This window comes from Lissotriton vulgaris, chromosome 2_1 (genome assembly GCF_964263255.1).
Source record: "Lissotriton vulgaris chromosome 2_1, aLisVul1.2, whole genome shotgun sequence".
In the NCBI taxonomy this organism is placed as follows: Eukaryota; Metazoa; Chordata; class Amphibia; order Caudata; family Salamandridae; genus Lissotriton; species Lissotriton vulgaris.
Window position 1 is genome coordinate 830557935 of NC_141687.1, and position 27870 is coordinate 830585804.

Consider the following 27870-nt stretch of genomic DNA (forward strand, 5'->3'; position numbering starts at 1 on the left):
CCGTGCTAAGATGGCGCCCACAATATGATCTGCAAGCTGAGTGCATGCATTGATAGTCCTTCGACTCTGTTTACTATTCACCACTGTGGTTTGGCCCGACATGTGAAGTCCTGTGTTTTAAAAACGCTGTGTATGCTACTTGTTGATTATCAGTGAGCAAGGGCACGGACGTGCCTGAAACGCGTCTGATGACATCGTTTTTCACCCATGAGTTGATGAAATAAATAGCAATTTGAAGAAGCTTGCCTCTGTAGTGCTATTTTGCTGTCTGTGTGCCTTTCTGTGCGGTCAGCACATTTAAGACGGGCTGGATCTACATATAATATATTTATATATATACATATACATACTCCCGGTCCCACTGACAATCCGAGGCACTCGCGGGTGGGTGCGGCCTGCGGTAGTGGATTCCCGCAATGTCACAATTCTCAGCTCCCAAGAATATGCTCAGAAGAACCGCACTCGTAAACCAAATAGATGCTCACACTTTAGTTTTTAACCGCATGCGCGCTAGCGGTTTTCCCACTGTGTGCTGCGATTTTGAAAATCCTGCGTTACGTGACAAGGTCAGCTCGTCACACGCGCAGCGCAGGTAACGCCCATGATGAGCTGACCTTGTCACGCGCATCGAAGGGGTTAATTTCAGAGACAACAGACTCGTTTAAGCATCAAGCCTTCGTCAGTGTTAGTCGCACTGCGCGGGCTAAAATAAGGTATTAATGCAGTCACATGCTTAACTAAACATTAATGATGGACTACTAACAATGCAACTGAGCGCCGCGCCATCTTTAAACATGTTAATATATGTTAAAGCCAGCAATTAAGGTGCATATTTCCATCTTTGCGGTGCGCCTACTCAGTGCAATTTAATCTGAGGTTTAACAACATCTCTCCGTGTATCGGCGTTTCTCCCTGGGTGTTACCTCCACGGGGAGTCTTAGGGAGCGCAAATCCTCGCGCCTCCTTTTCAAATTTCCGATAGTCAATAGAGCCATGGATTGGCTTAGTTACTCAGTTCAGCCAGCAGGTAGGACATCCATTGCTTTATACCGCATAGAACTTCTATACAATCAACATAACTAAATTTCTCCCAGTTCTGCGCAACGTGTGTTCTCATTATAAAATGCATTTCAGAATCACAGATTGTAATTGCCAAAGTAATTCACATTCAAAGTTCATCAAAATCCATCAGAATCCATCTAAACTCTAACAGGATGTGCGAAAGACCCAAATCAGACAAAATCTGAAAAAATCTGGAAAGGTCAGTAAAAATCAATCAGTTCAATTAATCAGAACTTACATCTTAATGTCAAAGGTCAAAATATCATAATGTTCAAAAACATAATATTTACAGTTACACATGGGGGATGACCCTCACTGTCAATTCATCGATTCCAACCATGATTTACAGATTTCTACTGCAGTCTTACTCTCCGTTAAATCAGTCCACGTTACACTCATTTTCCCAAATGAGCAGCGAGGTCTTCACCGCTGTTCAACTCCAAGGGTACTTTGGTCATCAAATCTATAACATACCTGGATTCTAGACGTCTCAGCTTTTTCAGCCTATCTCCGCCTCTCGCACTCTCCGGCACATTGTCTAGGCCCAAGTACTGTAATTTACTTCGGTCTCTTTTGTGTGCCTGATCAAAATGTCTTGCGACGGGGTAGGTGGGATCTGCCTTGTGGATCGCCCTAAGGTGTTCCAGAACTCTGATTTTTAGCTGAAGGATTGTGCTACCTACGTACCTTAGGCCGCACGGACAGACAAGGCAGTATATTGCATAGATGGTGCTGCATGTCAAGAACTTGATAGGTTTAGAAATGTCTGCTCCTGGTATCCAATAGGAACAAACCCTCTTGCTTCCCGAACAAGCCTTACATTTGCCGCAGGGGTAAAATCCCCCTAATATCAGCTATTTTGCCTGTCTTAGGAATTACTTTATCAAAGTGACTCCTCACTAGTGAATCTTTTAAAGATCTTGCTTTCCGGAACGTTACTAGGGGTTTAGGTGGAATGTCTTCCTTTAATACTGGGTCAGTTCTGAGGATGTGCCAGTTCTTGTACAGTATTCTCTTGAGATTGTGGGACTTGGTAGTGTATGGGTTGATCATCCGAAATTTTCCCACATTGATTGGTTGAGTGTTTACAGGTTTCTCTTTAAGTAAGTGGGCCCTTGGGATCTTTCTCACCCTTGCCAGTGTTTTAGATAGAGAAGTGGAATCATATCCTCTTTTACAGAATCTCTCTATGCAACGTTGGGCCGCCAGGTCGAAATCCTCGTCCCTGCTTCTGTTCCGTTTAAGTCTAAGAAGCTCCCCATTGGGGATGCTTTGTATCAATCTGGTGGGGTGGTTGCTGTCAGTCCTCAGGATGGAATTCCCTGCCGTCGGTTTGCGGTATAGCGAGGTATGTGCCTTGCTCCACAAACACCCTCAGGTCCAGATAGTCCACTGCCACTGGGCTAACTGTCCCCGAGAAGTGCAGGTTGCAGTTGTTATTGTTCAGGACCTCGATATACTGATGTGCCATCTTCATCGCCCCCTGCCACACGATGAAGAGGTCATCTATATATCCGTACCACCTCACTACCCTTCCTGCTTCACGCCCCCCGTTCTGGAGCACCCTGGGCACCCGCTCCTCCCACCAGCCCACAAACAAGTTTGCGTAGCTGGGGGCAAAGCAGGTGCCCATCGCGGTCTCCAGATACCTGTGCATAGAGTTGCTCATCAAACAGGAAGCTGTTGCTGGTTAGATATAGATATATGTGTGTGTGTATGTGTATATGCATGTGTATATATGTACGTGTGTGTATGTGAAAACATATACATGCAGCCGAGAATGTTTCCAACATGGCAAAAATGCCGAAATGACATAGGTTTGCATAGCAAGAACAATATCCTCCTAACCCATAACGAAAAGAGGAAGCAATGAGAAATTGTCATACAACAATGCTTTATTGCCTTAAGGAAAGCTTGTAACTGCAGGCAGTTGTGACTGGAGCCCTCGCTCTTCACTGTCGGTGGCTCCGGTTCCACCATCGCTGTCAGCTCCGGCCCAGGCACCGCAGTGCCCCCAAGGATCCAGGCCTGGATCCCGGTCGACGCCAGTTGAACTCGTGACACCTCCACTGACCCCACCAGCACCACCTCTGACGTTGCCCGTGCCCCTGGACGACCTCGACCCTGGTTTCAGCACTGATGTGGACACGGCACCGGAACGGCGATGCTCGATGCGGAGTCCGATGCTGATGGGGTCTTTTATACCCCTATGTCTAGCCTCTTTATTTTTGACCTATTAATCACCCTTCGGAGGAAGGGGAGGACCGGGAGGGGTCTGAGGACCCTCTCACAGCACAGTGTGAGTTTGACCTGGACTGGGCAGATGAATTGGGGGATGCCAGTGGTCTTGACAACTCTCCTGACCGTGGCATGCTAACTCCTCCTACCGTGGCTATGGAAGATGTTTGCGAGTTGCAAAGTGGTGTTGCATAGTTTGGCCGAGGCCTTCCACCTCGAGCTCCCTACAGTGGCAGTCAGGACTAACCTCCTGACAGAAGTGCTTCAGCCGGCGGCTACCTCTGCGGAGCCACTGCTGCCCTATAATGATGCACTTTCTGACGTTCTTTTAGGCTCCTGGTCCAGGCCCAACACAGGGGCTCCAGTGGATAGGAACGTGTCCAGACGCCATCGCCTGGCACGGGCGACCCCATTTTCCTTTCCCAACACCCAACCCCTGAGAGCTTGGTTGTCCAAGCCTCTGCGTCCCAAAACTCATTCCCTTCCGCACCCCCTGACAGGAAATCCAAGAAATTGGAACAGTTCGGTAAGAAAAAATATTCTTTGGCCAGTTCAGGGCTGCGGTCTGTGAACACTGCATGCCTCTTGGGCCGTTTGTCCCGCTCTGTGTGGGATAATCAATCAATCAATCAAAGACATTTATAGAGCGCACTACTTACCCGGAGGGTCTCAAGGCGCAAGGTGCCGGTGCCGGTGGCGCACGTGCCGCCTCAGTGTTCGGAGGAGGCCTGGACATTGCTCTCTCAAGCTATTGCTAAAGGGAGAAATGCAGCAAATTTCACAATTCGATGTGGCCTTGACATCGCAGACTTGCTGGACACAGTGATTTCCACGACAGTGGCGCTCAGTCACCACGCCTGGCTGAGGACAACTGGTTTTTCGGAGGATGTCCAGACACTTTGATGGACATGCCCTTTAATGACATTCGCCTTTTTGGCAATAAAGCAGATAGTGCGTTGGAGCGCTTTAAGGACTCTCAGGCTTCGGCCAAGTCCTTGGGCCTTTTGGCCACGCGCCCTCCTCCGCCTTCTGCTTTTCGCTTCTTTCGTGACCACAGAACGGGCGCCACGGACATGGGACCCGCCGAGATGGGTCAGGTGGCCAGCGGGTGGGTCAGTCCACCTCCACCCTGGCCACCACTGCCTCCAAACCTTCCTAGTCCGGTCTTTCAGGCCCATCAAATGCCAGTGGGCGGCAAGATCAGCCATCACCTCCCCGACTGGCGTACCATCACTTCAGACAGGTGGGTTTTACAAATAGTCCGAAGGGGCTCCTCCCTCCCCTTCGAGGCTACCCCTCCAGCCAGGCCACCCCACTACCACTGCATGTCGGGGTATCAATTGGCACCTCTTCAACAGGAAGTTGCAGCCCTCTTGGCCAAGGGGGCCATTGAGCGCATTCCTGTGCCAGAAATAGGACGTGGTTGTTATTCCCACTGCTTTCTGGTGCCCAAGAAGGACACAAGGGCCTGTGTCCTATCTTGGACCTCAGGGACGTCAATCGCTTACTTCGGAAGGAGAAGCGCAAGATAACTGGCTCAGGTCTTGTCTGCCCTCGACCCTGGAGACTGGATGGTAGAGTTGGACCTGCAGGATACATATTGCCACATTTCCTTCCTGCCGACCCACAGGCATTACCTGAGGTTCACGGTAGGCCATGAGCACTTTATTTACCGTTCTCCCCTTTGGCCACCATGCTCCCCTTTGGCCTTACCAGCGCCCCTCGGGTGTTCACGGAATTGATGGTGGTGGTCGCAGCTCATTTGTGCAGATCAGGGATTCCAGTCTTCCTTTATCTCGACGACTGGCTGTTGAAGACTGGCTCGCCCCGAACAGTCGTCTCCCACCTCTAGACTACGGCTGAACTCCTGCATTTGCTGGGTTTCTCCATCAATGTGCCGAAGTCGCACCGGATTCCTTCATCAGAGGGGTTCTGGATACAACGCACTTTTGGGCCTACCCTCCGGAACGGCGAGTCCGGGATATTCAGGCTATGATTCCGATCTTTCAGCCTCTATCCTGTGATCCTCATGGCCTCCTGCATCCGGCTGGTCACTCTTTTGCCAGATGGCATATGCGGGCTCTGCAGTGGGACTTGAAGTTCCAGTGAGCGCAGCATCGGGGAAACCTGTCCGATTACGTCCAGATCTCGGAGGGCACTGCACAACAGCTACAGTGATGGCTCACAAACCGGCATTGGGTCAGTGGCAGATCCCTCTCCCTTCCCCAACTGGAGCACACAGTGGTGACTGATGTGTCCCTCCTGGGATGGGTTGGCCACATGGGAGAGATGGAGATCAGAGGCCTCTGGCCGAGTCAAGGCTCTATATCAACCTTTTGGAACTTTTGGTAATCTGACTTGCACTGAAGGTTTTCCTTCCCTCTATCAAGGGGAGGAGTAGTGCAGGTGTTCACAGACAACACTACCGCCATGTGGTACTGCAAAAAAAACAAGGCGGGGCTGGATCGTGGACCCTATGTCAGGGCATTTTCCTGGTTGTTCAACACCTGGCAGGTTCACTGAACGCCAGGGCATACAAACTCCGCCGCCGGTGCATGATGGATCACGAATGGCGTCTGAACTCCGACGTGGCACAAGGTCTCTTTCAGCAGTGAGGAGAGCCTTGGTTAGATCTATTCGCCACCGAAGAGAACGCTCAATGTCAGCAGTTCTGTGCGTTGGATTTCCCAAGGTGGCACTCGCTAGGTGAATCTTCTCGTCGCGAGTGGAGTTGTGGTCTATTGTACGCCTTTCCGCCTATACCACTTCTGCCCAGAGTGCTGAAGAAGATAAGGCGCGACCGGGCACAAGTCATTCTTGTGGCACCGGACTGGGCTCCAAGAGTTTGGTATCCCGAGCTACTCAGTATGACCACTGATCCCCCGATCCGACTGCCTTTACGGGAGGATCTTCTGTCACAGCAGCAGGGGACGGTCCTCCACCCGAACCTGTCCGGTCTCCACCTCTTTGCGTGGAGATTGAGCGACCGCAGTTGATTCCTTTCAACTTGCCTCCTGAAGTCTGTGATGTCATTCTGGCAGCCAGGTGTCTCCACTAAGTTGCTATACTCCTGCAGGTGGAACAAATTTGTGGTATGGTACACAACAAAGTCTATGAACCCCTTTCTGCCCCTCTTTCTGAAGTCCTACTGTTTCTTCTTTCTTTCGCCCAGCAGGGCTCTGCTCCGGGCACTATGAAGGGCTACCTTTCTGCTATTTCGGCCTTTCTCAGGCTTATTGATCAGCCCACTTTTTTCAAGTCCCCTGTTGTAAATAGATTCCTCAAAGGCATTACTCATCTTTTCCCTTTTATTTCCGTTCGTAATGCCACAGTGGGACTTGTACCTGGTTCTTACATACTTGATGTGTGCTCCCTTTGAGCCTCTTCACAACTGTCCTCTTCGTTTGTTAACTCTGAAGAATGCTTTCCTTGTTGCCATCACCTCTGCTGGGAGAGTGAGTGAGCTATAGGCTCTTTGTTGTAAACTTCCTTTTCTGTCTGTCCATCCAGCCAAGGTTGTGCTCAGAACACGTCCATCCTTTTTTCCAAAAGTTGTCATTGCCTTTCACATTGGGCAGACCATCACTTTATCCACATTCTTTCCGCCTCCGCATCCTTCCAGAGAGGAAGAGAGGCTCCACCGCCTGGACCCAAACGTGCCCTCTCATTTTATCTTAATTGCACCCAACAATTCCGGTTGGATGACCAGCTCTTTGTTGGCTACGTAGGTGCCAAGAAAGGACTGGCTGTATAATAGCAGATTATTTCCCGATGGGTCATCTTATGTATTAAAGCCTGTTATTCTCTGCTGAAAAAGGAGCCTCCGGTGGGGCTGCGTGCCCATTCCACCAGGGCAACGGCGGCCACTACGGCTTTGGGACTTTGTGTCCCCTTAGAAGACATCTGTCAGGCAGCTATGTGGGCCTTGTTGCACACTTTACTAAGCACTATTGCCTGTACAGCCAAGTCCAGAGAGATGGCTTCTTTGGCCATTCTGTTCTCTAGGACTTCCTGATTTGATCTTGGTTCGCAGACCCACCACCGGGGTTGGTATTGCTGGGGTATCTATTCTAAGGTGAGGAATCTATCACTACGTGCTTCTTTCAGATGAACAAGTTAATTACCTTTGGTAATGATATATCTTTAAGAAACATTAGTTAGTGATAGATTCCTTACTGCCCCACCCATCCTCCTTGTTTTGCAAACTGATTTCTAGGATTAAGATCATCCCTTTCAGGACCCTAGTTTCAATGCACCAATGGTCTGTATCTTGCACGGCTCTGCGTTCCTGGTGTGTAAAGTTGTGTACAGAACTGATGTCCGATTGCGCGGGCGGTGTATAAGTAGCGGCCGCAACATCATCTCGGCGACCACGATGGACGTGGAGCCGCACGATGCCACCTTCCAACGCACAGGTGCACTGCTGACAAAGTTTCTGGATCCAGTCTGACGCCTGGGGTAATTCTAAGGTAAGGAATCTATCACTAACTAATGTTTCTTACATATGTATTGTTACCGAAGGTAAGTAACTTGTTTGTTAGCTAATGATTGAGAGATAATGTTGATATATATATATATATATATATATATATATATATATATATATATATATATATATATATATATATATATATATATATATATATATATATATTTATTTATTATTTGATTCCTGTGCTCCCACAACCTGTCATAACGCGTTTTGGCCAGCTATATATATATATATAGTAATTTTGCATAGAATATAAACTTACTTGCTGTAACTTGTGGAAAAGTTCCTGTAAAAGATGATGCCAGCTAATTTTTCTCTTTAGATCTACATAAAGAGTTGGACCGCCTGTCCCAAGAGAAGTTGGAGTTGAAATGTCAGTCTGAGAAGGATCGAGCTAATTTGTTGTCTCAAATGAATGTGCTGGAGGCAGAGCTTGAAGAGCAAATAAGTAGAAATCAAGATTTAGCTACGGCCACATCTGAAGTCTGTGACCTTCGACAGCAGATCCAAGTTTTGGAGAAACAACTAAAAAACCAGCGACACTTCATGGATGTAAGTTCTTCTCTACATCTCACTCTTGTAGAACGTGCGTTTCCAGAAGTATCGTCACACGCAGGGGTGAAACATGGGTATTTAACACCATCGCTGCTGATGGTATTCCCCTCCTGTGCTGAGGGTCAATGATTATGGGTGTGTTCATGACGAGCTCAGCTCATCATCAGCACAGCTCAACCGTGCCTCATGACGAGCTGAGCTCGTCATGAACATCGAAGGGGTTAAGAGTGTGATGTTAACTGTTTAATAAATTTGAGTCTTGTATGGCGATTAAGGTAGGGAAAGAGATTGCGTTACCAAATTTCGTTTTTTTGCACATTGTGCTTGCCCTTGTTTTTTTTGGGCTGTGGTATTTTATGGTAAATGTATGAATGTCTGCTTTACAGTGTCATGTTTGTGCACGTATTCTGGCTCTTTAAGGTGTACCCAGCAAACAAGCCTGGACTCTGGAAATCAGTTTGATTTCTCACTGTGCTAGTTTATTAAACAATACTCTGTCTACTCTAAAAGTTGTTGTTTATGACTGGTCAATAAGAAGTTTGCTGTAATAGAGCATCAAACGGTAGGCATTCAGGAGAAATTTAAGTCACATTTTAGTTCTGATCTTCCTTTATTTTAACTCACTGGCAATTGCTTGCGTTTGGGGGAGAAAAACGTCTGATTAAAAATGCAGGCACTTAAAAAAAAAAAAAAGACAAAAAGAGTCAGTGGGTCAACCAACCTAAGCGCCCATTCTCGTGTCCCAGCTCTAATCCATAATTTTTCTGTGGCATTTACCACTTTTGTTTTGTGCTTTTCTTGGAAGTGACATGTTATCCCTCTATTTCTATTAGATGTATTTTTATTTTTTTAAGTATTTTGCCACATGCTGTTGTAGATCGCTTCACAGGGTCAAGTGTGAAAGAATAGGAAGGTTAGGGAAGGAACATTAAAACCAAGATAAAGAACTGGAAACTTTCACTGCTATGTGCGTCCTATTCAAAGTTCCTATTTATCAGGTCAAAGCCTATGAGGAGGATTGTCTTAATGGTGAGTAATTATAGAGTAGTTAAGTCAGTTGGCTTCTTGTCTCCTGAAGAAGGGAATTCAACCTTCTCTCGTAGGGGTTTCCTTGTATAGCCATAAGTTTTGAATAGTCCCGCCCACATGCATGGACCCCGAAGCACATTTTAGGTCTCACCTAGGCAGCGCTTGTGCGGTCTCTTCGAGACTTGCTGTATTCAGGATATGTGGATAAAGCTCCACTTTATTCCCACCCATCTTTTTAAATGGCCCCTGTCCTTTGTAAATGGTGGCTTTTCATTTGTCATTAGGCTTTATAGTACCTCCTTAATACTTCCTTGTCTCTTCTTGTAACCTCCCATGAGGACATCCCCTGTTACGTTTGTTGTTACACCCTAGTTTTTAATTACAACCTCAAGGCACTACCTTCTTAAAGGCCTGCAGACAGGACCCTCACTTAGTCCTAAACTAGATTGGCAGTGATTTCTTCACTCGCTAGCACATCTCACATTTTTTTTTTTTAAACAAATGTTATTGCCTTTTAGATGTCATGTAACATTCTCCTAAAAGCGTCTAAGTACAGTAGAGGTAACCACCCAAGATGCTATGTCTAATACATTTAGTTCGTTGTCACCATCCCCCTCCCCTTCCCCCAACAATAAGGCAACAAATAAAAACTCCCCCCTCCCCACACTGCTGTCTCCCTTCGACTATTGTTCAGCTCAGTAAGTAGGCTCTCGGTCACTTTAGGCGTGAAAACCGATGTTGTGCCTGGTCCTTCCATTGTGAACCCCTTCACCCGTGTGTGTCTGCGCCGGGTAATGCTCTCATGCTCCTGTCTCTACTGTGGTATTCCGCCATAGTCTGATCCCTGGGGGTGCTCTACATGCTGAAGCCTCTCTGGGGTGGAAGCCTCTGAATCCCTGTCCATTCTTGTTAAGTCCGCTACCAGCCCTTCCCATGCCTGCACCCGGTCCAGTTTTCCCACTCCCCGATGTGCATTCCGAAGTAGGACCCTGCCCTTGCAACCCGCCCATTTCACCAGCTCACGTTTCCATCTGAGGATACTGGGGCCCCCTGGTTTCTTCCAGCTACTGGTTATTTCTGGTTTTGCCAGTATAAATGCCAGGTCCTGAAACCTGGATGTGGTTTTGGTTTTAGCAGAGTGTGGAAATAAGTGGAGCAGTAAATGGGCAGGCGTGCAGGGGACCACCCTCTCCGTCACCCTCGCTGTCACTTGTGTTACTTCATACCAATAGTGTGTTAAGGAGGCACAGTTTCAATCATATGTATAAAGAGCGCCCCCTGATCTTGACCCCTCGGACATCTAGCGTCCCCGCTGTCAAAATATCGGTTGATACGTTCTGGGGTTAAATAGGCTTGATGGAGTATATAGAAGCTGATCAGGCTAAACCGGGCATTGCGAGATACTTTGGGAGTGCGTTCTAAGACGTGTTCCCAGTCCTTGTCATCTAGCGGCCTGCCAATATCGTCCCCCCATTTTTCTCTTAATCTGTCCAGTGGCTGTGGGGAGTCCCGTACTATGGCTCTATAGAGGCAAGCCACAGCCTTAATGGTTCCATTCGCCAAACTCATATATTCAGCATGTGTAGTGTCTCGTCTGTTCCGTCGACCCCGTGCCTCAATGTCTTCTCATCGCTCCCGTGACAGCCCCATATAGGAGAAAGCGCCCCTGTGTTATGTCCCAGTCAGTACTGAAGTCCTGAGAGGAACTCCCCGTCCCGGAAAAGATCCCCAACCTTTGTCACTCTGGCATCAACCCAGTTGTCCAGGCCCGCCATTGTCCTCCGTGGGGAAGGGCTTCCAACAGCGACAGCGCCATTTCCGGACCTAGACAAGCACTGCTGGTGTGTAGGTCACATCTTGTTCTACTGCACCGAGACCAGCAGTGCTGGTGCTTTGCTCACTAGGGACATTTAGGCGCAGCTTTTGCTACTGCACCTACCACATCCCTTTTAGACCTTCTATAAATTTCCCTTCATCAGCTCCACATAAAGTACAACCTAATCTGGAATTAATATAATTATTTTGTCACATTTCAAAGCTACTAATTGTATACATGGACATAGCTATTTGAATGTACTTGTGGGACTGTCTTGCATGCAATGCATTATGGGTGGGGTAGATTTACCATATCGTCAAAGTTTATGATGCTCACTATGGACCTCTAGGCACAGCTTGTGCTACTGCACCTAGACTTGCAGTGCTGGTGCTTTCCTCACTAGGGACATACAGACGCAGCTTGCTGTACTGCAACTACCACATCTAATTTATATTAGACCTTCTATATATTTCCCTTCATCAGCTCCACATAGAGTACAACGAATCTGAAACTAATATAATTATAATTATTTTGTCACATTTCAAAGCGACTAATTGTATTTGTACTTAGTCGTTGCTTATGAGAAGCAAGGCTGGCAGTAACTGTGCCTCTTTTACTTCCAGCCTTGCTGTTCATAAGCAAGGACTATAAGCACAAAGTGCGTGGTTAGCACTGCTTACAAGTTTTCAAAACACATAAATAAAAGACATTGTCATTTACAATGGCAATAGCTCAAATTCTCAAAATGCGAGACCCATTGCATTGCAAATGCTTATTTAATAGATCTTCTAAATGGAGACTTTCGCCTTTCTTCAGTATAGCCGGTAAAGACACTTAAGAAAAAGACAAATAGTGCAGCCTATATACATAGTGTACAATGGCCCAATTCTTCACCATAAAGTCAAAAAAGAGCAGCACATTAAATATGAGAGCAATTTAAGATGTTTTGCAAGCAGCAGAAATCTCCCTCCCAAACTCCTTTTTAGGTCAAGCCTGGGCGGCACATTTGCTGCTCTGCGAGGCATGCTGTAATGTACCCTGTGGCTTGAAGCCCCTTCTCTTTTCCCTTTCGAGCCTTTTATAAATGCATGATTGTGTTTGGTCAGCATGTTAACCCCTCCCATGCTCATGACGAGCTCAGCTCTTCATGATCCACGGTGGCCGTGTGCTTATGACGAGCTGAGCTAGTCATAAGGGCCGCAACGCTCGCACGCGGGGCTAATTCCCCCGCTCTGCTGAACGTTCTACAGAAACGCGTGTGGCCGTGACAAGCTCAGCTCGTCATAAGCACACGGCCACCGTGACTCATGACGAGCTGAGCTAGTCATGAGCACCGGGGCGCTGTGCGCGCCCCTCAGCACAGCGGGGGAATTAGCCCCACAGGCAAAGGGTTAATTACTCCTGCCTTTAGTTGTTTTAGATCCTCACTGCGGACTGCCTATGCCATATGTGTTCTTACACTTTTTAGGTCTCGCCTGGCGAAAGTAGCTCATGAGCTGCTCTCGCCAGAGAGGACTTTTTGCAATCGATTCTGCCAAAGCCTTACGTGCACGCTCAGGTATTGACAAAGATGACTGCTCTCACCATTTGTCCAAGCCTAACAGCATGCAAGTGCATGTAAGGACAGTGGACAGTCCACCACCATCTTCTGCTTGCTTTCACTTTAAACACAGTGCACTGCGCACCAGCCCGGCCGACCTCCCTTGAAGTGCCAACTGAGACATCCCATCACACCTCAGCAGCCCTTTGCCAAAAATACTAAAACTCATCTGGAAGCGGTACAGGTCCCTGCTGTCACCCTGTGGTGTCTGCGCCGCGTGATCTCGAGTGCTGTTTACGAACAGTCTTATGGCTCCTGCTTAACATTTGCGAGCTGCTTGTCATTGCAGCTTGTATGTCTCCACACTACTGGAGTCAAGCTATCCTGGCTGATGACGGCTGATAGCCAGAAACCGGTCCTAGGATGCTTGATTCCGGTCCAGGAAAGACATGGCTTAGCAGTTCGGGATGGACTGTTCCTATGAGGTACAGGGTCAAGACTGATTTGCATATGACCATGTCTGAACTGGGGTGGTGTGGAGTGCAAAAAACGATGGATTTAGGCCCAGATCTCTGTACTGGAGTGAATGTATGACATTGTTCTGCATTCTGTCCATCAACTGTTGTTTTTGTGTTTGTCTTGTAACAGCTGCAGATTTATTGCTGGGCCTGTGATATCACACTTTGGGGACATGTCTGAGAGGAGAGCGAACCAATTAGGCCGTCCGTGGCCTTTCAAAGCGAGCGCGAGGAGTGTGCGCGCTTCTGATGTCTGTCCTGCTGAGGAGCGGCATGGATTCACAGGGATGCACCAAACGTTTAAACACATCAAATGTATAGTTTACTTGATTTTTCCATTCAAGTTGGGAAGTCAGGACGTTGATAGACTAGGGTTAAGGTCATTAATACACATTTTCATGCCATTGTTAGCTCCACCTTGAAAAACATTCTGACGCAAGATATGCCATACCGGCTGCATGGGACAGTACTAATAATAATGGCCCAATCATATCGTATGAGCAGCAATGCCCCCATTGGACCGTAGACATCAACAGTAGAAGGTGGGCAGGTATGTTGTGTTATTCACATATGTATGGCATCGGGCATCATTTCCATGGTGTCATGAGGCATTCTCTAACTGGGCCTCCTTCTGCTGGGATTGGGACGGGCCGTCACACGTGCCTTTAGTTTGATGTTTGATTGTGTTAGATTAGTAGAGAGTTGTTTAAAAGGGTTTGTGTGGATTAGTGTGCAAGAACATGTACACCATCTTGGGCAATCTTTGTAGAATGCTGTGCATAAGGGTGAATGTACGAAGGGTCCTCACGTTTTTCCTGCATTTGCTAGTTGCTAGTTGATCGTCCAGTTCTTACCCAGAGGAAGATGTTCCCTATCACTGCATCAGAATCTGGCAGACAGTTATGATAGTGTTGTTCAGATTAGTCGGTGGTCTCCTTCAAACTCTGTTGTTAGTGTGGCTATATTTTGCCTACTGCCTGGCTTTGGTGCAGTGTTGTAGACCTAAAAGTACAGGTGTTCTGTCTAGTGTGTGCTGTCTGAGTGTTAACATTTCAAGGAATGAGGGAGGGCGTCTGATGAGATTGAGTGGAGAGCGCTGTTGGATATGTGATGGACCCGGAATAAGTGATATTAGAAGAGTGTTGGGTGCGTGTGGTAAGTACTGTCTACCATGGGGAGGGTGTGTGGTGAGTCTGGGGGATGGCCGGAATATGTTACCATAAACTAACTATTTGTTAATCTAGAGCTGCAGTGTAAGTATGTGGTGTTGAGCTTTACTTCCACGTTGTGGTGGGTCTGGACTGCTCACTCAGTTCTTGCATTGCGAGTTGAGTGAAACTGTGTGGAGCCAAATTAATTTGTAAAGAAGAAGGTTAGGCTTGTCAGAAGGAGAGAATGCGAAATGAGATGACTGGAGTGAAGAATGTGTGTGGGGCCTCGGGTAGAGTACTGTATATCCTTGCCTATAGAGCTAGCCACACCACAGGCAGGCTAGATGGACATTCTTCAGAGCTAATCCAAGCCAAGCCAGGAGAGATAGGTTAAGATTATCTACCTTTGATTGGCTGTTTTTGGGATATCTCCGCCGCAGAAGGCTTTCTCACGTTACAGGTGACATCCAGAGCCAGACTTGGTAAAGGCTAGACTTTGTCAAAGTGCCTCCTGCTCCCACAGTGGTGCAGTGAACCATTGCAGGGATCGTTGTGGTTAAAGGATCATGCTGTCACCTAAGAGGCACCAGATGAATAAGTATTACTATGGGGTAAGCTGTCAAGGGAGTGTCTCTGTTTCTGGCATCCAGAGGAGAGCCAGAGATGTTTGGGCAGCAAAGGAGCAGAACCAGCTCGTGCCACAGAGCAGCTCATCCAGGCATTTGCCTTTGCTGCGCTAGGGCTCCCCCTGCTGGCATAACAACTTACTGTGACCATTTAAGGTGTTCTGGGCCGCCCCCCCACAAAGCTGAATGACTAAAAACTCTCAATGGAAGCGAGGTGTGAATTTCGGAGAAAAATAGATACTGAAGTGGGAGGCAAAGGAGGGCTCTTACGGTCCATAGGCTTGTCTAAAGAATCTAGCGAATTGCACATTTATGTAATAAAGTCCCTCGTGGTTAAGGAAGCAAGGCATGCCTTGTTTACTCACTCTGGCATTTTATGACCACCTATTTGGGATAATTATTAAAGGAATGCAACTGAAATTTCGTAATATGTCATTTCTTATGGAAGGGAAAAACGAAATCCGCAAACCTGACAGTAGAATCTATTGCACATTAGCAGCCCTTTCCGCCCTGATAACTTTTGAATCAATGGCTGAGACCACCTCCAGAGAAGGAAGCAGGTTAATCAGAATTCTGCATTGTTTGTTAATTAAACCATGACGTGTGCCTTGTGATGACTTTTAATCGCAAAGGGGGGGGGGGGGGGGGGGGGGTGTTAATCTCACATTTAAATCTCCTGGGGATTTAGAACATACTCCTCACATCCTCTCATGACCAGAACTGGTGAATCTGTTCTGAGCATCAACGTTTCAGAGTGCACGTAAGGGTTACAAATCTACGCTTCAGCAACGAGTTTCAATTTTAAGGGCTTCACCTACGTGTGCATGCCGAGAAGGGTCTAATTCCTTCTATGTTTAGAAAACAAAATGTGCTCTAATAGCAGATTTCATCCTTCATTTGTTCCTCTCATTTTTCTTTCTTTCTTTCTTCGTTTTTTTTCTTTCTTTCTTTCTTCGTTTTCTTTCTTTCTTTCTTTCTTTCTTTCTTTCTTTCTTTCTTTCTTTCTTTCTTTCTTTCTTTCTTTCTTTCTTTCTTTCTTTCTTTCTTTCTTTCTTTCTCTTTACAAAGCTGTAGCAAAGCAGTCCGGTTAAGATCCACCTAAGCAATGAGGTGATCTACACACTTAAGAAACAGCTAGAGTCTTGCCGAAACCAGGGAAGGACCCGGAGCATTGTGCTTCGTTTCGCCCCATAGCCTTACTTAACATTGACGCAAAACTATATTCGGCGATTCTGGCGAGCCGCCTACAGGATCTGTTGCCGGCGATTATCCACCCAGACCAATCTGGCTTTATTAAAGGTCGCCAGACCCACGATAATACCCGTAGAGTGGTTCACCTCATCGAAAAGGCGGACAGGTTCCGCATACCGGCTGTGCTGGTGGGCCTGGGCGCGGAGAAGGCCTTCGACCGAGTGGATTGGGGCTTTCTGTTTAACACGCTAATGGCCTTCGGCTTTTCTGACAAATTCATCACTGTGGTGAAGGCAAACTTTTGCAGCCCACGCTCGAGAGTGGCAGTGAATGGCCACCTATCGGCCTTCTTCCCACATTCGCGGGGCACCAGACAGGGGTGTCCCCTCTCTCCCCTGCTGTTCGCGCTCAGTATTGAGCCTCTGGCGATGGCGGTGAGGGAACATGAAGGCGTGAAGGGCATACCGTTCACGGGAGAGCAACATAAAATCTCTCTCTTCGCGGACGACGTCCTGCTCTCGGTGGCGGATCCGGCTGGTTCCTTGCCCTGCGTTAGGGAAATTTTGCTTGAATTTGAGGATGTGGCGGGATTTAAAGTAAACTATGGCAAGTCTTACATTTTGAATCTGACCTTATCGCAAACTGACGTGGCTCAAGTACGGGCGTTGACACCATTGGCGTGGGCATCCGGCTCGATTGTTTATCTGGGAGTACACCTGACTCCGACGGTGGGTAAACTGTTCGCGGCCAACTTCCCACCCCTCCTGACGAAGACCCGGGCAGAATTGGAGAGGTGGAAACCTAAATTCCTGTCCTGGTTAGGTAGGATACATGCGATTAAAATGGTCCTTCTCCCCAAATATTTATATCTGTTCCAGGCTCTACCTATTCCGCTGGATAACGCCTACTTCCGACAGCTCAAAACGCAGATACTGAAATTTATCTGGCAAGGGGGCCGAGCCCGTCTGTCCTTCACAGTCATGCGCCGGCCTCGGTCGGAGGGTGGGGTTGGTCTCCCGGACCTGCACCTATACTATAAGGCTGCCCAATTGCGGGTCATGGTGGAATGGTCGCAGCAGCTATCAGAAAAACATTGGCTGCATATGGACCGGAGTGTGGCGGGTCGGTCCATCTGGGATTTAGCCTGGAAGCCGAAGAAAGACCGCCCCTTGAATGCTTACATCAGTACCCCCACGGGCACTACGCTGAAGGTCTGGGACACCTTGGCTAGCGATGAGCGGTGGACAACCTTCCCATCTCCGTTCATGCCATTGCATTTCAACCCGGCATTTCCACCGGCGCTTGCCGAGGGACCCTTTGACGCATGGAGGGAGGGCGGGTGCAGGGCGCTGCTTCACCTGTTTCATGGCTCTGATCCTTTGACCTTTGCTAACTGTATGCGGGACTACCAGGTGCTGCAGACTGATAGGTATAGGCATGTCCAATTGCTACATTGGGCCACGTCACCAGGAGTGCTGGAGGCAGCTACGAGGCCTCCCTCGAAATTTGAGGCTTTTCTGCTACGGACGTCTGCCATGAAGGGAGCCATCTCCTTCCTATATCAGTTACTGCTTCAATCTGAATTGTCACCTAGGCCACGATATATGGAGCAATGGGAGTAGATGGTGGGAAGGGATGTCACCGACGCCGAATGGTCAGCGCTTTGGAGGGATATGAACCAATTTAACCACTCGATCCACTTGCGGGAGGCTCACCTAAAGACTCTCACGCAATGGTATATGTGTCCAACTCGGCTCCACCGTATCTATCCGGCTGCCTCGGATAAGTGCTGGAGGGGATGTGGACTTCTGGGGGACTTCCGCCACATTTGGTGGGACTACCCGGTGACCAGGCCGTACTGGGATGAAATTCTTTCCCATATCAAGGATATCCTTCAATATCCTATTGAGGACTCTATGGCCTTTGTGCTATTGGGCCTGCGGGACCCTGGTCTTGAACATCAGACGCGCTCGGATAAAAAGATTCTGTGGCTGTGCTTGGGGGCGGCCAAGCTCACACTGGCGGCGGCTTGGAAACGGAAGGAAGCACCAGCGATATCCCTTTGGCACGCGAGACTCTGGAGGCTTTTGAGCCTGGAGAGAATGGCGGACATCTTCCTCGGTGATTACAAGAACTTTAAGCACGTGTGGGGTCCCTTGGTAACTTTCCTATCTACTGGCTTGCCTCCGTCTGTTTGCCCAGCATCATTGAGATCCTTACACCTCTTCCAAATTTAGTGTGCCTGCTGAATGAATGTGGTATGTATGCGTCACCGTCATGGGGGGGGGGAGGGGGGCTGGGGAGTTGCATTTTCTCTTTCTTTTCCTCTGTCACAACCGAGGTGCCTATTTTCACTGGTTGGTGCATTTCCATGGTTTTGTATTGCCTGAAGACCTGCTTGATGGGACATTTTGATTTCGCAAGACTTGGCACCAATGTGGCTTTTTCTTATGGTTTTTTTTTTTTTGCAGGTACCTGGACTGATTGCCTGATCTTTATCTTTGCGATGTAGTCACCACCGTTTTAATTTGCTTTTGTTTTCCCCCCTGTGTGGGGACATGTGCGGCACCTCGGTGCGGCTTTCTTGTGTTTTTCCTTTTTGTTATATGCAAAATAAATTTTTTACAAAGAAACAGCTAGAAAGAGACCTCGAGGCTAACAGATGACTAGTTTTCATCTCTCAGCGAGAAAGCACAAAAGTAGCAAAACAAGGAGAAGTAGTGAGGTGAATAGAGATCCGCTGATCGGGGCTAAGGAGCTGGAGTGAGGTGGTGCTGGTGAGGGCCTCATGAACCTCACTGAGATGGTTCGAATGTGCCTTGTGCAGAGCATCCGAAAATATTGTTTATTGGATAAAAACCACCATGTTTATAACTTTGTGTGCATTACAAAGTAAACCTGTCGTGATACTTTTAAACATCTCATCAAAGAAGGTGAGCATTTTGAATCTCTTCAAGATTCACACAGCGAATGGCACAGGGAAGAATAGTTTGTCCTCTGTGCTTACGCAGACATTGTAGTATATTGTAGGAAGAGCTTATCACTAGTTTTTAACACTCAATGTGGGCAGACAAAGAAGCGCAGTCATATGTTAGTGATATCCTCAGCATAGCCTAATGTGCGTAGAAGGGGAGGCCAGTATACTCGCACAGATATCCCCCCCCCTACATAGCTTCTTAGGTTTGAATTATTTCAGTGGCTTCAATGAAGATGTACTTAGGGTAAAAACAGTGCAGTAACCCTGGGCAATCTAAGAATTTCTCCACCGCCTGCTAACTAGAACATAGCAGCACCCTAATTTGTGGTCTCCCCTGCATCCGACATGAATAATAGCAAACCATGTTCGCCCAGCAAGACCTGCAAAGGGAAAACCACACATCAATGAATCTCACTTTGGGGCCTCCTCCATTATCACATCCCACTGATAACCCTCCCTTTCCAGTTTCCCACAAAAATGAAGTGTTCAACACAGCCAGAAACTATATCCTCTCTCACTAATTTCTGTGCCTTTTTGCCACTCCAAAAAATAATTGATTTCCATTGATTTTGCTTTAAAAATTAAGTGAACTCTGGAGCAGTAACAGATACGTGGTGGCGGCACATACTATATGCACAAAAGTGTGTTGTTGTGGTTGCCATCTGGCTTGAAGGATGGTCACTGGCTTCTGACTTGGCTGTCATTCATACTCCAGAAAAGACAGAATTTTAATAACTTTTTTTCCTTTAGGAAATTGCAAATCAAATTGTTATATTTACTGCAGGGAAAAACGTAAAGCTATTAAAAAGCCAGGAATGGCTGAGGACACGACAAATAACTTTGAACTTCGGCGATAAGGATACCTAAAATGCAGAGGGTTGGGTATTAATCTGTCTTTCCCTCCCCTGGATTACAAATCAAGGACTCAAAGTCCACATTTGAGGGAAACAACGAATCAACCTCAAAACACTGTGGTAATTTCTGGAGCCATCCTTCATATTAAACATGCTTGTGTAGATTCTTGTGACCAGTGTAATGTGAGTACTCGGCCTCTTGGCTATTCACTGATCAGGAAGACCCTTCTTCTACTCAGCTGACCTTTTCTCGTGTAAGTTACAGGAAGAGCACTTTGCTGGTCAAGTAATTAACTTTAACATCCCAGAAAAAATCTTATTGGAGGGAACAGTGGCCGCAAACTGGCATTTTTATAAACTTGCTATTCAGACTGGCGTGCCTCAGACAATGTCAGTATTTGTTGCTTCCAATAAAATCAGATTGAGGGTGTGGAGATCATTGTCCATTCAGTAAAGGAGGAGTTTAGAATGCCTGCCGCAATGTGCCATAGCTCACCAGTCATTAATAAACTGCTCTCTACCAGACGTGCTGTCCTCAATAGTTGAAGGGTTAGAAACAAACCAAGCAGGAGAAATGTTATGTCTCCTCAATTTCCATGTCTAAGGAGGTAATACATTGATTCACATATATCTCGCACCTTTTCCACAACCCAAGAAGATTCTGGTTCTAATCAAGCAAAGCTTGCAATTTGCTTCAACAATAAAACAATAAAACCAGCATTGAAAATAGGTCTCGCTTTTGATTAAGTAAAGCATTTGCTTTGCTAATGGTATTGTATCGCAAAGCAAATGGCTTTAACTTAAAGAAAGGCGAGTCCTATTGCATTTTTACTGCTTGTTTTAATTTGTGTTCTTTCGTGGACTATTTTTTGGGTGTTCCTCTGGATAGTGTATCTGAAGGCTGTCCAGCTTAACGGACGCTGCACTTGCATTTTCCAAGGAGTATATATATTTTTTTATTATAATCCTCACCACTGCTGCTGCGTGGAGTTGGGTTTGTGTTTTGTTGCCCATCATCTCCCTGATCGCTCCTTTCCGGTTCATGCCACTGCCCCGTCAATCGCCTCCGGCTGCAGGGGCCGGCTCTTCCTAGTCATCACCCACCTGGCCCCTGCAGCTGCCCAAGTCGCTGATGGACTGCACAGCCAAGTGCATGGCCGACAGCTGGGCCTTTGAGCGGGTGGAGGAGCGCTATAGCCTCATTCCCTAGCCCGTGCAGCACTACATCGTCTACTGGAGCTTCTCCCGCTCCGAGCGCCCATTCCTGGCAGATATCTTATATACATACTCCTCTGACACAAATAAGTATACATGATTGGATAGCATCTTGCGCTGTGTACTATTTGCACAATATACCTTTCCATTATGGAGGCTTGATGTTAGTCTTTTGTTATCTGCACCTTCATGTGCACACTATTTTAGTGTCTGCGATTCCACTGTCCCTCACCTACTTTGCAAAATGCAGGGTGGAATTTTGAAAGATGGGTAAGTGTGATATGCTATATTACTTTAACAGCAGCTTGCAAGATGCGTGCAGGTGCTATAGAGGCTTCACGTAAACCCTACTTTGTTTCCAACCGCAGAGCTTCATCTTTAATTATTGCGGTTGGAGCTCCCACTTTATATCTTGCTTCCTTTGGCATATATTACTTTTTCTCTCTTATGGAAGGTCTTTACTGCATGCCATCGAACATACAGCCAGCTACACCCTTCTTTTCGCAATATGGCAGTTTCTTTTTACGACTGTAGGTAATGTTTTTTTCTGAGCATTTTAGCTATATCTGTAAATGTACCTTAGTTTGTAAAACTAATCTCATTCCTGGCAAATGTCTTACAGACATACACCTCTGACAGAAGCAAGTATATATGATCAGCTAGCGTCTTGTGTTATTTACTATGGTACCCAATATACTCTTTCAAGATGGAGGCTTGATGTTAGTCCTCTTTTGTTATCTGCTCCTTCGTGTGCACGCTGTTTCAGCATTTGCGATTCTTCTGTCACTCACCTTCCTTGCAACAGATGGGGAGGACTTTTGCTAAAGATGTAAGGGTAATATGCTTGTGCTACTTTCACGGCACCTACAAATATACGTCCACTCTCCTGGCAGGTATATTGCGTATTATAGCACTTTTTATCCTACACAGTACGCAGTAAGTAGGACACAAGGACAATCCTTTGATTTAGGGATTGTTGGCGTTACATTTTCATTTTAGTTTTAGAAGCATTGTGGCCCCAGCTAATGGACTTCTGTGGCAATAACGCTTAACACTAATGCGGCAGAAGCCTGCTGCCTTTTTTTCATACTTGGTTTTGAGTGAGTCTTCTAGTTTCACCTAGTTCAGTTTTTCTGCAGCCTCCCACGGTTGGCATATTCTAGGCCGTGTTTCCTACCAGTATTTTATTCTGTTGCTGCTTCATAAACTCAAGCCGGCTTGAGCTGTCCCACGTCAGAAGTAGAGAAACAGGGGGTCGATGTCTGGCAGGAGCACCTACAAGCCTTAGCAGCGGCAACCGACGTGCAATGCGAAGGAGAAATGTTGAGGCCAGCAAGGTACAAGGGGCTCACCACAAGCAAGAGTGTCGGCAGTCCCTGAGCAACAGGGGAGCGGAGTGGAGCAGGACAAGACCCCCAAGAGGACACACAGGAGTTGCAAGAGGACATCGTGCAGCTTAACAAAGATGCAGCTCCACAATGCAGAAGATGCGTTGAGGATGCTGATTTTAGCAGGAAGAGATGCTGAAAGCTGGAGCTTCTTGTAGCCCGAAGATTTCTGAAGTGCAGAGCAATAAGCCTTGGCTACAGCAAGTTGACTCTGTGCACAGACGTTTGGTCCGAGCTGTTCTGACGAGGGATACTGGCCTCAAAATTAAAGACGGGTCAGGCCTCGATGGAGTTGCAAAACTACCACCTGTGTTGCTGAGCCTTTCAAAGTCAGTGGGGCGTCAGAAGCAGCAGATCGGTAAGGTTGGTTGTGGTGCCTGCAGATGCAGGGGAGTGACTCCTTCACTCCAAGGGAGAATACTTAGGTGTCCTTGATGCCCAAAGGTCTGTAGAAGATCCTGGATGAAGCACAGACACAGATGACGAAGAAGACTGGCAGGGAGACGAGACAAGGATCAGCAGGAGTCTTCCTTGATTCAGCCTTGGTTCAGAGCAAAGTCCATTGAAGTCCAAGGTCCAGATGGTTGACAAATGGCGAGGTTTCAGGCTTGAGACTTGTCCCACGACAAATCTAAGGACCTGCACACACTGATAAGCCCTTAAATACCCTAAAGAAAGGGTTAGAACTACTCGGGGGGGGGGGTCTGTCCCAGAGGAGGGCTGGACAGATAGGGAGGGTACTCCCATGTCCTTTGTCCAGATTTGCACCAGAGTGAGAGCCAAGGACTACCTGAACTGTCTCAAACCGGAGTATGCAAGGAGGACACCAAATGTGCCCTTCAAAGAAGTCTGGTGGTGCTGGCAAGCCTCCCCCACCCCAATACACAGTCATGTCTGGGAGGTGGTCGCATCTTCCTGTGACAGGAAACCTATTATTGTACTTTCCCCTGCTCGAGCTCAGCAGCAGAAGTGCAGAATCATGTCGGTCGTAAGCAGCACTAGCTTGCTGGCATACCCTGAATGGCTGTTACCGGGAGTACTGGGGGCTTCCTGAAGGCATGAAATCATACCTCCAATACCGGTAACAGTGATGGGGGTATTATTCCAACATGTTTGATATCAAACATGCCCAGGTTCCACACAGCCACTACATAATTAGCCATCACGTTGTAACAGATGTCCACTATATGTATCAAAATGGCTGGCCGTACTTATAAAGCCTGGAGAATCTATTCTGTGGTTTTTAGGGGTGTTCAGCTCCTGCAGGGGCACCCTCGCACTTGTAACCCAGCACCCTTCCTTCAGGACTGAAAGGCCTGCCTTAGGGGTGACTTATTGGTTTTAAGTATAGTGACCTCAGATATAAGAAAACGTATATCTGTCGTAAGTGGTGCTAGCACCATCCTACACAGGCTGCAATGGTAGGCCTGTAGTCAGTTTGAGTGGTCTCTCATGGGTGACCCAATACATGTTGCAGCCCATGGAAGAACCCTGTTGTACCTATGCCCTGGGTACTTAAGTATTGTATACTAGGGACTTAAATGGGTACACCGGTAGTCAATTGTGGTACTTACCATAGTCCGTTTTGGAAAGAAGCAGGATACCAGTTAGACTAGTCAAAAAAACATACTGAACGCAGCAAAAAGTGAGGGTAACCAGGAAAGTAGATCCTACTTTCATTCAGAATGCAACTCAACTTACTGGTGTACAAAATGATTAAGCAAATTCTCTCAAAGCAAACAGCAACTTTCTTCTATATAGGTTCAGCTGGCAGCTCTTACTCTTTGCAGAAAATGTCCTCTCAAACTTTTCTTGGGAGTCCCCGTCCTTTAGATTTGAAGACTGTTTTCCTCCCATTAGGCACCCTTCCGCTCCATGGGAGCTTAATGTAGTACTTTCACTCCTTAAGGAGGACCTCTTCGAGCCTATACACAAGGCATCTTTCCAACACCTGTCTTGCAAAACCGCTTTTCTGGTGGCAATTACATCTGCCTGCGGGGTTACTGAGATTCAAGCACTCTGTTCACAAGAACCTTACACCGTATTTTATTCGGGCAAAGTACTCATGAGGACTCACCCAAAATTCCTCCCAAAGTTAGTTTCAAACTTTCATGTCAACCATACAATCTCATTATCCACCTTATTTCAGAATCCCTTTACCCCAGCAGAAATAAGTCTCCAGTCCCTGGATGTGAGGAGTTCTTAAACTCTATCTAGACAAGATAAGGGACATCCGGACATCAGACTATTAGTTTGTCAACTATGGCCCATTCTGTACCGGCTTAGCAACTTCTAAGCAATCCATTTCCCAATGGATAGTTTTGTGTATTTTGCTCTGCTGTCAAAAAGCGAACCAATCACTCAGCAAGACCAAAAGCTCCCTCCACTAGAGGGATAGCAGCTACTGCTGCTTTGCTGCACAATATTCCTATTCTAGAAATTTGCAGAGCAGCTGCCTGGATATCACTGCATTCATTCACCAAGCACTACTGTCTAGTTTCTGACACTAGAGCAGATGCTCAAGTAGGGCTGTCTTCCCTCAGAAACCTATTCGCTTAAACAGTGTAGTTCATCTTCGGTCTCCTCCACTGCGCTATGTGGGGATAAGCTTGCTATTCTAATCAACTTTTATGACTATACATGAAAATATCCTACGAGAGAAGGAATAATTTTTACCTCTAACTCCAGTTCTCTTGTAGGGGCATTTCCATGATAAGTCATAAGCGACCCTCCTGCCTCCCCAGTGGAATAGACAGATATCCTTACATCAGCATATCTCACATAGCCTTCAAAAAGAACTGACATAACTGCCACCATCTGTGCATGGTGGGATACTGGTGGTCTCTAGGTTCTTAAAGGCGCAGCCTCTAATTTAGCCATATAACGACAGCCTAGGAGGCTACTCTGTCCTGCAATCCTTCATCTCTATCATAAAAAGGGGTTCGTGAGAGAGATTTCTGCTATTTGCAGAACATCTCGTTGTTCTTTTATTTAATCTACTTCCCTTTTTTGACTTCATGATGAAGAATTGGGCCATTGTAGTCTATGTATATAGGCTGCATTATTTGTCTTTTTCTTGAGTGTCTTTACAGGCCTTCATGAAGAAAGGCAAAACATCTCCACTTGAGAAGATATATTAAAGAAGTGTTCCAGTGTCCCTGCACGTGTGCGGCACTATTCATCTTATGGAAGTTCCCCTACAAGAGTTACAGATAAGAAACTCTTTTTGATCCAGCTTTAAATTCACTGACCTCGAATGACCTGGTGGAAAACCATAGTTTTCATCTCTGTTAAATATGAAGTTGTCTTGATGCTACCTGCGGCGAGGATTCTGCGTCTTCCAAACTTCTAGGCCTTGAGCTCCCAGCATTTCAGCATCAGGTATTTTGCATTAGGATTATTTTTTCCTTATTGAACCAAGGCTCCTAGTTTTTGTTTAGCAGATTGCTCAGAAATTATGACCCCTTGACAAGTAACCCAGCATTTGATCTTTCACAGATTAACATGCATGAATCCTTTCCTATCGTCGTCGTCCTGGGAGTCGGTTATTTTACAATAGCAGTACAAGGCACTTGCCTACCTGCAGGACCTCAGAACAGTGTCCCTTTATTAGCACGTCCACCTTACTGGAAAATAACTAATGTACAGCCAATGAGTTGGGAGGGAAGCCGGCCTCATCCTTCCAGGAGTCCTCACTCCTCTGTCTCCCTCACGCTTGTGTTGAAGGGAGTGCCCGAGATTTGCTCTAATTTCTCAGCAGATACGTTCTTAACTTTCCTGAGATACATAATTTAAAAAAATCCTGGGGTTGTAGGTGTAGGTTCTTTTCATCAGTACGTTTTGTTTTAGGCTGAAAAGAATTAAAAATGGAAACATTAAAAGAAGCCTCTTTAAAGGTTTGTGATTTCTGTGGATTTTTTTTTTTTTTACAGATCTACACTGGTTGTTTTGTTGCCTGTTCCCAGATCACAAGCCTTAATATAGTGTAAGATCTGCAAGACCTTTTCAGCTAAAACGCTTCATCATAGGGGACGTCTTCTGAGATTAAATAATAAATAAAGCTGCTGAATCACACTCCTCTGGGTAAGAGTCTAAGGCAAGCATTCCTAAACCCATAGAGAGAAAGGAGTCCAAAAGAAAGCCTGATTCCAGTGAAGCACCAGAAACAAAATTATTGACTACAGAATCCTACTCTGGAGATCCACAGGAAAAACATCTCCTAAACGCTGGGAAAAAAACTGCCAGGGGAACTTCTTTTGAGAAAGAGCAGCGGAGACAGTCACCAACATTTCTCGGTCTTCATCAGCTCCAGAAAAAAAGACCAATTCAAAGCACCATCGACAGTAACTTGATCTGTCAACTCCTCCAAGGAACCATCGTCAACAACTTTGTTAGCAACACTACAGACCGTGCAACTGGTGGTGACCCTGTTGACTGAAGAATCTGGTCTTAGTAAATTACAGACCGACATGTCCATGAGTAAACAATAGACAGTGGACCCTTCGAAGGTCCTCTCAAATAAGACAAGAAAGGAAAAGATAAACTAGATGCCATAGCCCCGAAACTCCGTTCTTGAAACCAAAGTAAAAAAGGAGTCTGATCCTGATAACTGTTATGGAGCAGACTATAGCCCTAGTCAGCTTAATATGATTTGTCAAGATACAGAAGAAGAAATAGACTAGCATAGCTCAAACCTTTCCGTCCTAGTTACCTTAAACAACACTGGGAAGAAGAAATAATACTACTACCACAATAATCCTCTTGAAGCTGCACATGGAAACTATTAGTCATGGCCAGTGAGGAAAATTCCAGGAGATCTGGTAAAGGCTCTACGCCATTTCATGGTGGTCTGTTATGAGATTCCCATCAGGTCTACAGGCACAACTTGCCCCAAAACATCTCCAGCAGTTAATTGTCTTAAAGTAACCTGTACTGTCTGGTTCGAATCCGGATTCTCTCTGTCCGGAAGTTGTTGAAATTTTGAAATTACACCACCCCAACTCTGTGGTAACAAAGCAGGTGGTTTTTGGATTTTCCACAAGACCCAATTCAGATGGACATGTCTGACGAGTAATACACCGATGTGGAATAAGGAGTTGCCTAATATGGATAGACCTAGGGGTAATGAATGGGATGTTCCCCCCTCGAAAATGATCCAGCAATACCCCCTTTCGTTTGATTCGTCAGTAGTTGACATCTGTTAGTTGCAAATTTAGGT

General features: G+C 46.6%; 1 protein-coding gene across 1 annotated transcript in view; it reads left to right on the forward strand.

The window, feature by feature from the left end:
* The window catches only part of PCNT (pericentrin), a 1129672-nt gene that overhangs the window by 583619 nt on the left and 518183 nt on the right, over window positions 1–27870 (forward strand). The window contains exon 24 of the mRNA XM_086956243.1: window positions 8115–8344. Within this exon, the coding sequence (XP_086812369.1) occupies window positions 8115–8344 (230 nt within the window). The remainder of the gene's footprint in view (window positions 1–8114; window positions 8345–27870) is intronic.